Here is a 13,575-nt window from a genome sequence, read left to right as displayed (position 1 = left end):
ATCCGCCGATCATTGGCAGGATCAGACGTACTTTGCTCAAAATCAAATGTCATATTGATATCCGAATCCATGGCGACACAGTGCGGTGCAAGGAGTAGTCAGAAAAAATACCTGAGATTGAGAGCACTCGCAAAGTGTAATTAGCCTTTCTAATTCCTTCAAAATCGATAGTATCCCGGTGGAAATCGATTCGAATTGTCCGCCATATAGGGAATTCCGCAATTCCTTGGTAGCCGAATCAATTAGACTTGCAATCGTTAATTGATTAAGGTAATTGTACTTTGAACTCCCGTCGGAATGGTTTTCTTAAATCTCTGAGTTTCAGCCAATAATACACAAAAAATTTGGCGCTTGAAGTTTGTGCCGGCCGTGTCGAGATGCCGCACCTCTCCGGGCCTTGCCGAATCCGCACACAAAGAAGGGGGTGGGGTACCCCACTGTGGGTACCACCCCTTGTTGTTGAAAATAGGGTGTGGCCACTAACCCCCAAGGGGGTTGGGCGCCCATGTAGTAGGAAATAAACACTCACACAGTGGCTATGGCCGCTCAGAGCAGCGCTCAAGCAAAGAAACCCGCCATGGAGGCCACTGAGGTGAGCTAGGGGCTTCGACCCAAGGTCGTGAAGTGCTCCCCCGGCCGGCGCGTAGCTGTAGAGCCCGCAAGGGGCGGTTTTGACGCAGGTCCACCTCGACGGCTCCTCCTTGCAAGGGGGGTTGCCCACGGACTGCTTGCCCTGTCCTCCTCCTCATTGGAGAGGTGTTCCACGACTTGGTGACCCCGACATGCAACTTGCTCATGCAAGGTTGTGTGGCTCCCCTCCTCCACGGCTGTGCCTTTCCCAAAAAAGAACCAAGCTCTTGATACCAATGTTAGACAAGGGGAACTAGAACCTAGGATTCCACCACCCAACCACCCACTATATAGCATAGCCCCTGGCCCTTTGCCCTAGTTGGACTCCCTTTCCACACTGCCTAGCCCGGCCCTGCCCTTGTCTAGTCCGGCCTTGCCGGTGTCCTGACACGTACATCGGCTATTGAGGGTGCCACCCATTTACAACCAGCAAACATTAGATCTGCAAAAGGGAGGAGGCGTTATCTCCATCATTTAAATGTCCCATATGCGGCTGCCACAGAGGTTTCGATGGCCAAAACCTCCTGCCACCAAGGATCTAGCCCCCATAGGAAGAAGCCAACAAAACATGACCAATCTACAAAGGAAAGAGTAGACGAGCACGTCGAACCAAAAAAACTTGCGCCCACCCAAGTAGTATCACAAGGCAAGAAAGCAAGACAACATCGACCACCATCCAAGAGCGGGCTTTTGAGGAGAGTTGAGCACTTTCTGAAGAAGACTCAACGTTGCCACGATGAAGTGCAAGCCTGCCATGCCCAAACTCCATCGTGCCAAGCCAATGGAAGCAACACAATCCACCGTATTTGTTGGGGTATAAAGCCCAATGTGGTCGCCCAGGTAAGTGGACGGGCCGCCAGGTATGTACACATATTCTTTTGTAAAAACCTAATAAGAACTCACTCTGCTCTACACATTACAGTAGAGCGAGTTCACCATATCGTCGTGCTCTTCTTCTCGCACTCTCTCTCGCGTCGCACTTCCGCTCGTACTCCTTCAACTGGTATCAGAGCTCAGATCGAGGCTCGGGGCAGCACTGCAGGAGGCTAGAGTCACCAGCTCAGATTGGAAAGTTCTCAGAACTTCATTATGAGGTCATCTCGGTCACCGTTCGGCTTCGACAAAGGTCTGCGCAGGCCATTTTCGACTACGTGGTCTCGGCGGGTGCAGATCCGACTCTGCAAATTTGGGGTTTTCGGCCTACGACTGCAGGTGCTGAGGATATCGACACTCCCAGAGTGTTGATTTGTGGCTGTCTACACATCGAAGGACGGCTCACAGTTCTTGGAGGCGTGTCACATACGACACGGGCGAATCTACACACAGACTGTACTTCCACATGGGATGTATTGTCAGAGATGATGTATGTCTGTTGAGGGTTTGCTGGCTGTGAGTCACGCAGCAAACAACCGCCGCAGCGGTTACAGCATACAGTGGGAAATTTGTGGATGTATGACTTTGTGGGAAGTCTATGTACTGTGAGATTTACTGCAGCCTTTGTTGAGGGTCAAGTGAGGTTTTATTGAGCTGGGGGATTCTCGAATGTTGAGATCCTTTCGGTGATACAGGTCTTGGAGCGATCCCTCGAGCACCCTTAGATAGGCAGCTAGGATGTATTGACTGTGAGTTAGACAGTTGGGATTGCATCTTTGCTTTACTGCCGTTGAGGCATTGTCGCAGTCTATGCTTATAGGACAGTGAAAGGACAGTGAGAGACAGTACAGGTGCAGGACAGGTTTACCTGCAGCTTACAGTGTCAGAGAGACAGTGTTTTTTGAGCTGTTTTTTGGTCTGTTTTTGAGTACACCAGAGCCATTTTACAAAGGAGACTCTGCCAAAATTTATGCAGAATTTGAAGCTTTCTTGGTTCATTTGACAGGTTGATATTGGTTCAGAGGTCAGTTTACAGGGGAAACTCTGCCGAATTTTTCCCAGGAAAGTAAACCACTGTGAAGCGTAGCTATGGCTGGATCACAGGACACTGCTCTTTACAATATCAAGAAGCTGGATGGAACCAATTTCCCATTGTGGAAGAAGCAAATTTGGCACTTGTTGGTACAAAAGAAGCAGATAAAACCTATAAAGCTCAAGGGGATAAAACCAGAAGATATGGACGAAGATGAATGGAGTGAAATGGATGAATTAGCTCTTTCTACCATTATGCTGACTTTGGCAGAAAGCGTTTACTTCAATGTAGCAGACGAGATTTCGGCTTATCAAGCATGGTTAAAGCTGAGTGATCTTTATGAGAAGCAGAGTGCAGCTTCACAGGTATACTGGCTTAAGAAGCTTGTTGACTTGAAGATGAAAGAAGGGACACCTATGTCCAATCATCTGAATGAATTCAACACAATCTATAGTCAGTTGTCAGCTCAAGGTGTCAAGTTTGATGAACCTGTTAGAGCTATGTTCCTGTTGATCACATTGCCGGAAAGTTGGGACACTTTTCGCACAGCTTTGAGTAATTCTGCACCTCCAGATGGTTTGAACATAGCAGGTGTAGAAGGAAGTCTGCTTACTGAAGAAACCAATAGAAAGACAATGGACAAAGGCAAAGGAACAGCCTTAGTTGTCAGGGGAAGGACCAAAGAAAAGTACAAAGGTGGAAAGAGGAATCAGTCTCGTAGCAAGTCCCACAGTGCTGACATAGAATGCTACCATTGTAACAAGAAGGGTCACATGAAAAGAGACTTCAGAGAATGGAAACCAGAAAAAGGCAAAGAGAAAGCTGAAGACCATGGTGAGAAGAACAAGTCCTCAGTGAAGATTCAAGAAATAAATGTGACAAACAATGTTGCAGAGGATGACAGTCTAGTGTCAGGAGACATCTACTTCTTGAAGAATACAATGGACTTAGCTCTTCTTACAGCATCTGATGGAAATGCACTGAGTGACTGGATTATAGACTCAGGGGCATCACTTCATGTGTCTCCAAACAAGGAGTGGTTTACTTCTTATGTGACCACTAAAGATCGTGTTCGGCTAGGCAATGGGCAGACATGTGAGATCTTAGGTGTTGGAGATGTTCAATTGAAGTTTCAGAATGGCTCTTCTTTCACACTGAAGAATGTGAGACATGTTCCCGCAATTACAAAGAGCTTGATCAGCACAGGTTTACTTGATGATGCTGGCTACGTCACCACTTTTGGACAGAACATGTGGAAGATATCCAAGGGTTCTACGACAGTAGCACATGGAGTAAAGTCTGGAGGACTTTACATGATTTATGTATCAAATGTCTCTAAAAATGTAATCAATGTAACCGAGTAGCCGAACGTTTCTTTGTGGCATAGCCGGTTAGGACATATGTCCAAGAAGGGAATGGAAATCTTGTCTCGTTCTGGTTATTTGCCTGGATTTTCATTTAATGATTTTGAATTCTGTGAACATTGTCTGTATGGTAAGCAAACACAGCAGCCACATAAGCATAGAAGCAATAGAAGAGATACACAGTTGGCACTTGTTCATAGTAATTTGTGTGGACCTATGCCTAACCTATCTCTAGGGGGAGCTTCTTACTTTATGACATTTATAGATGATTACTCGAGGAAAGTATGGGTTTACTTTCTCAAGCACAAGGATGAAGCGTTTAGCGTTTTCAAAACGTTTGTGACACTTGTGGAGAATCAGAGTGGCAAGAAGCTTAAATGCTTACGCACTGACAATGGTGGAGAGTATGTTTCAAAGGCCTTTCAGGACTTTTGTGAGTCAAAAGGTATAAAACGTGAACTTACTGCTCCTTACAATCCTCCTCAAAATGGTGTTGCTGAGAGGATGAATAGGACCATACAAGAGAAGGTCAGAAGTATGTTGTCTAATGCACAGCTACCAAATGGGTTTTGGGCTGAAGCTGTATCCACAGCTGTTCATCTTGTAAATAGATCTCCTAGCAAGGTTTTGCAGAGGGATTCAGTGCCAGAGATGGTATGGTCAGGCAAGGTGCCCTCATACAAGCATCTCAGAGTCTTTGGCTATGAGGCATATACTCACGTTCCAAAAGAATTTAGGAACAAACTTGAGCCAAAGAGTAGAAAGTGCATCTTTCTAGGCTATGGTAATTCTGGTGGGATGGGGTACAGACTTTGGGATCCCGAATCCAGAAAGGTTGTCCGCAACAATGATGTTCACTTTAATGAATCCAAATATCATTCTAAACCAGAGAGGGTTGAGGAGATTAGAAAAGTTGTCTTCCAAGAAGATGGACCTGCACGTGCAAGACAAAATGTCAGGGCTCAAGAGGAGCAAGGACAGGATAGATTGGAACCACAGGTTGTGGCTGAGCCTGAGCCACCTACTGTGCGTAGATCTGGACGTGTCACGCGACCTCCTGATAGGTTTGTTCCATCTATGAACTATGTCATGTTGACTGATTGCAATGAGCCTTCATGTTACAAGGAAGCAGTGCAAATGAAGGACTCCGGGAATTGGCAATTGGCCATGCAGTCAGAGATGACAGCTCTGCATAAAAACCAGACATGGAAGCTAGTTAAATTACCACGGGGCAAAAAGGCTCTACCTTGTAAATGGGTTTACAGGTATAAGATCACCGCTCATGATAGTCAGCCAAAGTACAAAGCAAGGCTTGTTGCCAAGGGCTTTAAGCAAGAACAAGGCATTGACTTTGATGAAGTCTTCTCTCCGGTGGTCAAGATGACTACATTGAGATTCTTTCTTGCATTGGTTGCCATATTAGATTTGGTGTTGCACCAAATGGATGTCAAGACAGCGTTCTTGCATGGTGATTTAGATGTGGAAATTTACATGCAGCAGCCAGAAGGGTTTGTTGAGAAAGGCAAGGAAGATTGGGTATGCCAGTTGTTAAAGAGTCTTTATGGCTTAAAACAATCACCGAGGGCATGGTACCATAAATTCCACAAGTTTATGCTTTCTCAAGGCTACAAACGTAGTGAGTTCGATCACTGTCTATATACAAAGAAGGCTAAGGATGGCAGTTGGCTGATCCTTATTTTGTATGTGGATGACATGTTGATTGCTGGCAAGCACTTGGAAGAAATTTCAGCTTTGAAGTCAAAGATGGCAAAATCGTTTGACATGAAAGACATGGGTGAGGCAAGTCATATACTTAGTATGCGCATTGAGAGAGACAGATCAAAGAAGTTGATTTGGTTATCTCAAACAGAGTATATTGACAAGGTTTTGCAACGTTTCAATATGGAGAAGGGAAAGGCACCGAGTGTTCCATTGCCACCATATGTGAAACTTAGCAAACAAGATTGTCCTGTGTCTGAGGAAGAAAAGGCTGAAATGGATAAGATTCCATATGCGTCTGCAGTGGGTAGTTTGATGTATGCAATGATTGCTACTCGCCCAGACATTGCATTTGCAGTGGGAGTAGTAAGTCGATACATGTCAAACCCAGGCAAGAAACATTGGGAGGCAGTGAAAGGAATATTGAGATACCTGAAAGCTACAAAGAGTATGCGTATATGCTATGGGAGTCAGGAGCTAAGTGTAAAGGGTTTTACAGACTCAGATTATGCAGGTGACTTAGACAACCGAAGGTCTACGTCAGGGTATGTCTTTACATTGGCTGGTGGAGCAGTATCATGGCGTTCTAGATTACAAGATTGTGTTACTCAGTCTACTACAGAGGCTGAATATGTTGCAGCATCAGAGGCATGCAAAGAATCAATTTGGCTTAATCGACTAGTAACAGATTTGGGAATCAAAGAAGAGATGCCTGTGTTATATTGTGATAGTCAAAGTGCTATACAATTGGCTCGCAATCCAGTTTATCACTCAAAGACAAAGCATGTGGATGTGAAGTATCATTTCATCAGGGAAATGCTCAAGGATAAGCAACTTCAGCTTGTCAAAGTTCACACCATAGAAAATCCTGGTGATCTACTTACAAAAGGACTTCCCTCAGAGAGCTTTGCGCATTTTCGCAAGCAGATAGGTGTAGGGTAGTACATCACTTCTCTACATCTCTTGTATATTAGCTTGTATAGTAGCTTCTCTCACACTTAAAGTACCACATTGGACTTTAAGTGGGAGGTTGTTGGGGTATAAAGCCCAATGTGGTCGCCCAGGTAAGTGGGCGGGCCGCTAGGTATGTACACATATTCTTTTTTAAAAACCTAATAAGAACTCACTATGCTCTACACATTACAGTAGAGCGAGTTCACCATATCGTCGTGCTCTTCTTCTCGCACTCTCTCTCGCGTCGCACTTCCGCTCGTACTCCTTCAGTATTCCCCCCCATAGGAGGGGAGAGCATCTCTCGGGTAGCAAGAAATTACCCAAGAGAGAGAGAGAGAGAGAGAGAGAGAGAGAGAGAGAGAGAGAGAGAGAGAGAGAGAGAGAGAGAGAGAGAAATGTCATGGGCAGGGCTGCCAAGGCCTCCCAAGTCCAGCCCCTCGGGCCTCTACCCTTTCCCCACAATATCCGCAGGCATCCAAACCGCCCTGCCGCCCGCCCCGCAGGCCACCTAATGCGCGCCTCACAGGCTGCAAAAGAACATCGACGAGGCTCCATGCAACCCTAGTTGTGAAGGATCTCAATTTTATGTCTTAAGTTGTATCTGAATTATTTTATGCCTCGTCAATGCCTCTCTCTATAGACTACACTCCAATACATGTAAACACACTCTATTCTTCTCATAACACTTGACAACACATCTAAACAACATGAACAAAATTTCTATGGCAAGGCCAACTACTAAACAATATGAACAAATTTCTACGGCAAGGTCGACCGAGCAAGACAAATGTCTATGGCAAGGCCAACCAAGCAAGACTAGTTCTAGGTGTCAACGAGTGCTAGCTCAGTTGGAAGAGTCATAGTCTATGAGTTCAAAGGTAGTGTGTTCAACACCCCTTGATTGCTAACGTTTTCCATGTGGTTTGGCCAACCTTATCCAGCCGGATTCTACCTTGATCGGAGGTGTGTTCAACACCCCTTGATTGCTAACGTTTTCCATGTGGTTTGGCCAACCTTATCCGGCCGGATTCTACCTTAATCGGGGGTGTGTGTGGTAAGTTCAAAGTTGTGGTTCACTCACTCTCGCAAAAAAAAGAAAAAAATTCACCCGCCTTCTCACGCCTGCTAGTATGTACATTTGCCGTGCCTAATTTACAAGCAGGTTCATTTTAACCTACCCTAAAGGTCTGTGTTGTGGCTATGGCGCAACCCAGCATGGTGCAGAAGTTGAAGCAACTAGTAGCGACCGAGTTTGGAAACGACGAAAAATTTGCCGCCAACATGGTAGCTTTCTTTTCTAATACTGCCGCTCCAATTGTTCTGACTGCTGTTGTCTGTAAACGAAGTGCTTGGTAGGACAAGGAAAACACAAGCGCACTCACAAACTTGACACCTTGTTTTTAATGCCAAAGTGGATTGTAACACCAGAGCATGTTCGTGCGGTATCACGCCCACATGTGTTCATGCTGGTGAATGTGCACAAGTACTTAGTGCATGCCATCCGAAACTCTCAATCATTGTGCCTTCATTACAAGAAGGCGACGTGGATTGACAGAGGGATAAGTGCTAAATAGCCTCCCCTCTCCGTGTTCCAGTTTTTTTTGCATGCAAGTCTTGTCAGTTACAGCTAGATCTCATTAGATCTGTGTGTCTTGTAATTGGGTTCTCTTAAGATGGAATTGTTCACAGTTAGGTTTTTCCAGATGTAGTCTTGGATGTATGAAAGACATGTATGAATGCACATAGTTTTGCAATTGATATTGCTTTTATTGTTCATTCTTTGTGTTTCTGAACATGTAGGTATTACATTACTTTTTGTCCTGTTTCAAGCTTGTAGGATCTTTGTTCTTCACATTGATTCTTTTGAATTCTAGATTTTGTCTGTTTTACAATTGGTGCAAAGTTGCTATTCTGGAACAAGAGTGATAGCTATCTTTTGATTTTGCAAGAAATTCCCCGTAGAGATCTTACATGCCTAAATTTCTTTAGGAAGTGTTCCTTCTCTCATTTTTTGAGTTGGCCCATGTGGCCCAAATTGATATCAGCCTCTCCAAGTTTCTAGTACTGACTTGGTTTGTATCACAATTTCGTACTCCTAGGATTGGTTCCTGTTGAGTGCCTTGAGAGGCGAAATACTGCGTTGTTTGTATGTGTGTGTGTGAGAGAGAGAGAGAGAGAGAGAGAGAGAGAGAGAGAGAGAGAGAGAACAATGCGAGCCCTAGCGATGGCTGATTCTGCTCCTCGCGGAAAGCTCGCCCGCGAGGGCAGCTTCCTCGCGACCCTGCGGCCATCTATCCTTGCCCCTCCACGCGCCCTTTCTCTATCGCAACTGGCTCTCCTCTACTTCCGTGCAGGCTTGTTCCCCTTCCCCCTACCACGGCAACTCTTCTTCGTAGATCCAGGCTTCGCGATCTCTTCAACCGGCAGCGGTTTACTTGGTGGCCTCTTCCTTAGCTTCTATGTCATCCTGCAATCACTTTCGGCGAGGGATCAGACAGAAATACAGAAATAACTGCAATCTACACACAAGGCTACACTTTTAGTACTTCAAAACAACTTGAATAACAGAGAAAAGAGAGAGATGACATGGCGCAGCAGAGTTTCCGAGCCAAGACGCATTGGCCCCAAAGATTGGCACCCCTTTCGGTACTTCTTTATTATTGATTTGCAAAAGTACAACTCTCGTTGGGTTCACATCTTCAAGCTCTACCTGAAAGAATTGGCCTAGGTGTACTTATAAAGAGTACAAGGGCTAAATGCAGAGCCCCAAAAGCATTAGGTCTAAAAGCATTTAGAGCAATTTGCGAAAATCCATACAGGTTACCATATCATCACTAGCAGTGCAAATCACGAAAATTTTGTATAGTAGTGCCACGCTAGTGGGTCAGCATTATTTACGAAAATCAGCTCTAGAGAGTTCAAGATTTTGACTTTAGGGTTTTGGGCCCCTCCGCCAATGCTCCATTAGTTGGTAGTCCACGTCACGGACTTGTCACATACCCCTCTCTTAGAGAAGAGTAATCGTCCTCGATTACCCGTGCAAGATAGCTATAGGACAAAAACTTTCTTCGGGAGACATTGACCCTATGTACCCACATACTAGAGTCCACAACAACGTGCATTTACTAAACAAGCAGTTCACAAATTACGCACTTAATTCACACTAAATAGTGTATTTCAATCATTTAGTCTAGTCATCTCATCCGTCCAGAAGTTTTGATGCACCTAGATCCCTGCGTAGCCATCTTATCCCTTCGGAACTGTTGACGCCCTCACCACAGTATCGAGTCATCTCATTCATATGGGACTCTTGATGCACTAGAATCTCATTTCATCTTTCAACGTTCCTCATGCGTCATCATCCATTGATTCAAATTTCAAAATAAAATTCATGATTCTTACCTTGAAGCGTGATCGGACTTCTTCGTGAGCCATCGTTACTCCCGATTGCTTTCAGATGCAAATTCCTCTCCCTGTCATCCTTGATTTCACTTGCAAAACAAGCAAAATTTCAAGGAGATGGCTCACCTCGTCGCAAAAGAGTGGATGTTGAGCTCCATGCCTCCCAATGCTTGCAGATGCGTGTTCCTCACTTCTATTAACCGTCATCTGAATACAAATAACAAGATCTCGTACATATTGATTTTTTTTGCAAAAACCCTAATTTTTTGTTGAAAACCCTAATTTCCACAAGTGTTGGAATTAAAATTGATTCGTGTCAATGCGCAGAGTTTATTGAGAGGATCAACTTTGCCTTTGGATGCATATCTAAATTCTCATCCGTCGAAGAGAATTTTTAGAGGTCTTTGCGACACAGAATATTGTCAAAAACATGTTTTTTTCGTGCTTTTTAGGGCACAAACGAACAACTCCTTCATCTCCTCCTCTTGTCATTTCTTCTTCATCCCACTCCATAGCTTCCATCACTAGGTTTATGTAGAATCAGTTTCTCCCCTGAAAAAAGAGAAGAAAAGAAGTTTTTTGTAGAATCTTCATGTTCTCCGTCCATGTCAATAGGATCGTACTCCGGTTTGCAGAGGGCAAATGGTTTGGGGTTCTTTATGGCTTATGCCCCTTAAGACAAAGCGATGAAGACGGGAGCGCGCCCGATGCACGATGGACTAAGGGTAGGAGTGGCTAGTAAGCCCAGGGCAGCGACACGAAGATTCTTTGATAGAAAATTTCTGAAAAATTTGGAAGCACCTTCTTGCTTTGTTTGCTCTTTGGTAGGACCGGTATGCTTTGAGAAAAGCACACGCCTGAAGTTTTGATACCATTGTAATCACCTCCGGCGAGAGATTGGACGGAAACATAGAAATAACTGCAATCTACACACTTCGCAGCACTTTTAGTCCTTCAAAACAACTTGAATAATAGAGAAAGAGAGAGACGATACGGCACGGCGGAGTTTCAAGCCAAGACATATTGGCCCTAAAGACTGGCGCCCCTTCGGTATTTCTTTAATATTGATATGCAAGAGTACAACTCCCGGTAGGTCCAAATCTTCTAGCTTTGTGCCGAGATGCTTGAAAGAATGGCTAGTGGCTCTTATAAAGAGTACAAGGGATGCTAAAAGCAGAGCCTTAAAAGCATCAGGTCTAAAAGCATTCAAACTCAAAAGCAACTACTCCAAAAAGCTAGTACTAAGATCTCCCAATTATTTCAGCCTACACAATTTGCAGAAATCTGTACAGGCTGCCACGTCATCACCACCAGCACAAATCGCAGAAATTCTGTACAGCAATACCATGTCAGCAGGTCAGTGTGATTTATGGAAATTAGCTCCAGAGTTCAAGCTTTTGACTTCAGGGGTTTAAGCCCCTTGGCAAGTGCTCCATAAGTTAGCTCCAGAGTTCAAGCTTTTGACTTCAGGGGTTTAAGCCCCTTGGCAAGTGCCCCTTGACGTAGTGCCACGTCACGGACTTGTCACACTTCCGGCCCAATTTCAAGCTACCGCTCCACCTTCCTCAACACGGAGCCCGTCATGACTCATGTCTCTACCTGGAGAGATGTCTGTACTTCTTGTGTTAATGGCTTGCTGTGGAATTCTTCTTGTTTTGCTTCTTCTCTCTTTTCTTGCTGGTGTGCATTTTTCCTGAAGTTCAGTTTACATCCTTGTAAAGGTCTGAGGTCGTAGTCTAGTTTGTAATGTAAATGAAAATTGTAGAAAAGTAAGGCTTGATGGAAGTGTGCTTGATAGTGTGATTTTTTTTCCTCTCTCTACAAACAGCACACTGTACACAAACACACACACCAGAATTGTATGTATAATCTAGATAATGTTTGTGCAGAGGCTGCTGAAGGCTCTTGCAATGTTTGGGGGAGGAATCATTCTCATGCGGAACTATGGTGATCTCATGTCTAATTGAACAACTTCATGGTGAACTCTTTCACAGGAATAGATGCCATGTAATTTTGCCCTTGGAAACATTTGGACTTGAAGTCTTGGTTCAGTTATACCAATGAACATTCCTTTTCTCGTCGTCGTCGACTGTGGATCTAGCGGATGCGGTAGTATGGATGGTCTACAGAATATTTGTATGACACGGTCAAGACTGCGGACCAAGACCAGTATTTGTGTTTTGACTCCTTCCAAGTACAGTAGTTGGTTTTAATGTAGTTTTTGTGTCTTGCTCCTTGCCTTCTTTGTGCCTGTTTCAAATTTGCAACTTCTGCTTCTAGCTTGTTTTGTGGTCAAAGATATGCGAAGCTTGTGCTCTTGTTCATTCAGTTATTTGCTCTTTCATGGCGTTTTAAATGAGTTGCAGAGCTTTTCCTCAACCGAAAGCCCATTGCTGGATTGCTGATCTTGCTTATTGAATTTATTGTGGCAGCACTGTATCTCTTACTTTTGACAGTGAAGAGGCCTTGTCTCGGTGGTGAAGCTATCGTGCCTCTCTCTCTCTCTCTCTCTCGTATACTTTTTCTTGAGGTAGAGTGAAAGCATTCTTGTTGGATAAAGTTTTGATCGATATTTACCACAATGTGTGTCCTTTTGGTCGAAGAAGGGTATGCTCAACCACCTCTTGGGTTACGTACCAACATGTGCAAATGATCATTTTTTCTGATCTTTTATTATATAAGACTGCAAGTGGAACAGGGGAGTGTGGCTAAGGGTGATTGAAAGTGAGCTCCTTGCAATGCAGGTGGTTTTCTACTTGATATTTCTAGTCTGTCACATGTTCATCTACTGTTAGGATTCGGACAAGATGCATCCTCCTTGTTCCATATCATTAGTTGAGTTTATGGTGCTGTCTGGACCCTTGATGCTTAATTGCCTTTGTTTTCACCATCCAATATTATACAACATGGGTTGTATTGCAAGGGATTAGGCTCTCTATATTTACATCTCAACTACTGAGTTCTGCACTTAGAACTTAAATTTTGGGCGTGGATGAGTCAATAGAAAATACTAGGAGTGACTGGTTTCGTTCAAAGACGTGCACATGTTCACCCAGATAGGTAGTAGTAATTGCGTTTGCCTATTAGATTTGGTAGTTTGTGTGTCACTTTCTAAACGTGGTAACTGTTCGTCTCATTACTTGCCTTTTTCACACCTTGTAGGATACTTGACATCTCATCTCTCTCTACCTTTTGAATCTGGTCACAATCTTGATTCAGCTGTGTGAAGATACTTGTATTTCTTAACATGATCAATAAATTCATATCTAAGAAATACAAGTTTCGCACAGTATGCTTGTCGTAACAAGTATGGCATCCTTGTATTTTTTAACTTGCTCAAGAAATCCATATCAAAGCGATACACAGGTTTTGCATAGTATGTATGTCCTATCAAGAATATGAAAAAAAAAAAGGTACAACTGTTTGTCATAAAGACCCCATTAAAAAGGGAAGCCTAGACAATAAACGTCTCAACCGACATGATTGGGTTTGGGCTGGGCATGAGGAGTTATTAGTCGATTCCTCATTGAGCAATAGTAGTAGTAGATAGGAGGGACTTTACAAACAAGCTCAATAAACTTGCCTTTATCCCTTGTGAAG

General features: G+C 44.0%; 1 protein-coding gene across 1 annotated transcript; it reads left to right on the top strand.

Annotated features, from left to right (window-relative positions):
* Positions 1-7,664: 7,664 nt before the first annotated feature.
* Positions 7,665-12,211, top strand: LOC147455649 (mitochondrial import receptor subunit TOM5 homolog). The gene is made up of 2 exons (XM_086514382.1): positions 7,665-7,857; positions 11,865-12,211. The coding sequence occupies exons 1-2, from the start codon at positions 7,774-7,776 to the stop codon at positions 11,940-11,942; spliced, it is 162 nt and encodes a 53-aa protein (XP_086370508.1). The 5' UTR covers positions 7,665-7,773; the 3' UTR covers positions 11,943-12,211.
* The last annotated feature ends 1,364 nt before the right edge of the window (positions 12,212-13,575 follow it).

Source organism: Adiantum capillus-veneris, chromosome 6 (genome assembly GCF_014529385.1).
Source record: "Adiantum capillus-veneris isolate H3 chromosome 6, ASM1452938v2, whole genome shotgun sequence".
Classification (NCBI taxonomy): Eukaryota; Viridiplantae; Streptophyta; class Polypodiopsida; order Polypodiales; family Pteridaceae; genus Adiantum; species Adiantum capillus-veneris.
Note: the sequence above shows the minus strand (reverse complement) of the source record. Positions and strands in the feature narration are given on the sequence as shown.

What these genes read in the sequence shown, in the direction of transcription:
- LOC147455649 (XM_086514382.1), top strand. Translation starts at nt 7,774, where the DNA reads ATGGCGCAACCCAGCATGGTGCAGAAGTTGAAGCAACTAGTAGCGACC. An exon ending in AAAAATTTGCCGCCAACATG is followed by an intron (nt 7,858 to 11,864) that starts GTAGCTTTCTTT and finishes ATGTTTGTGCAG; the next exon opens with AGGCTGCTGAAGGCTCTTGC.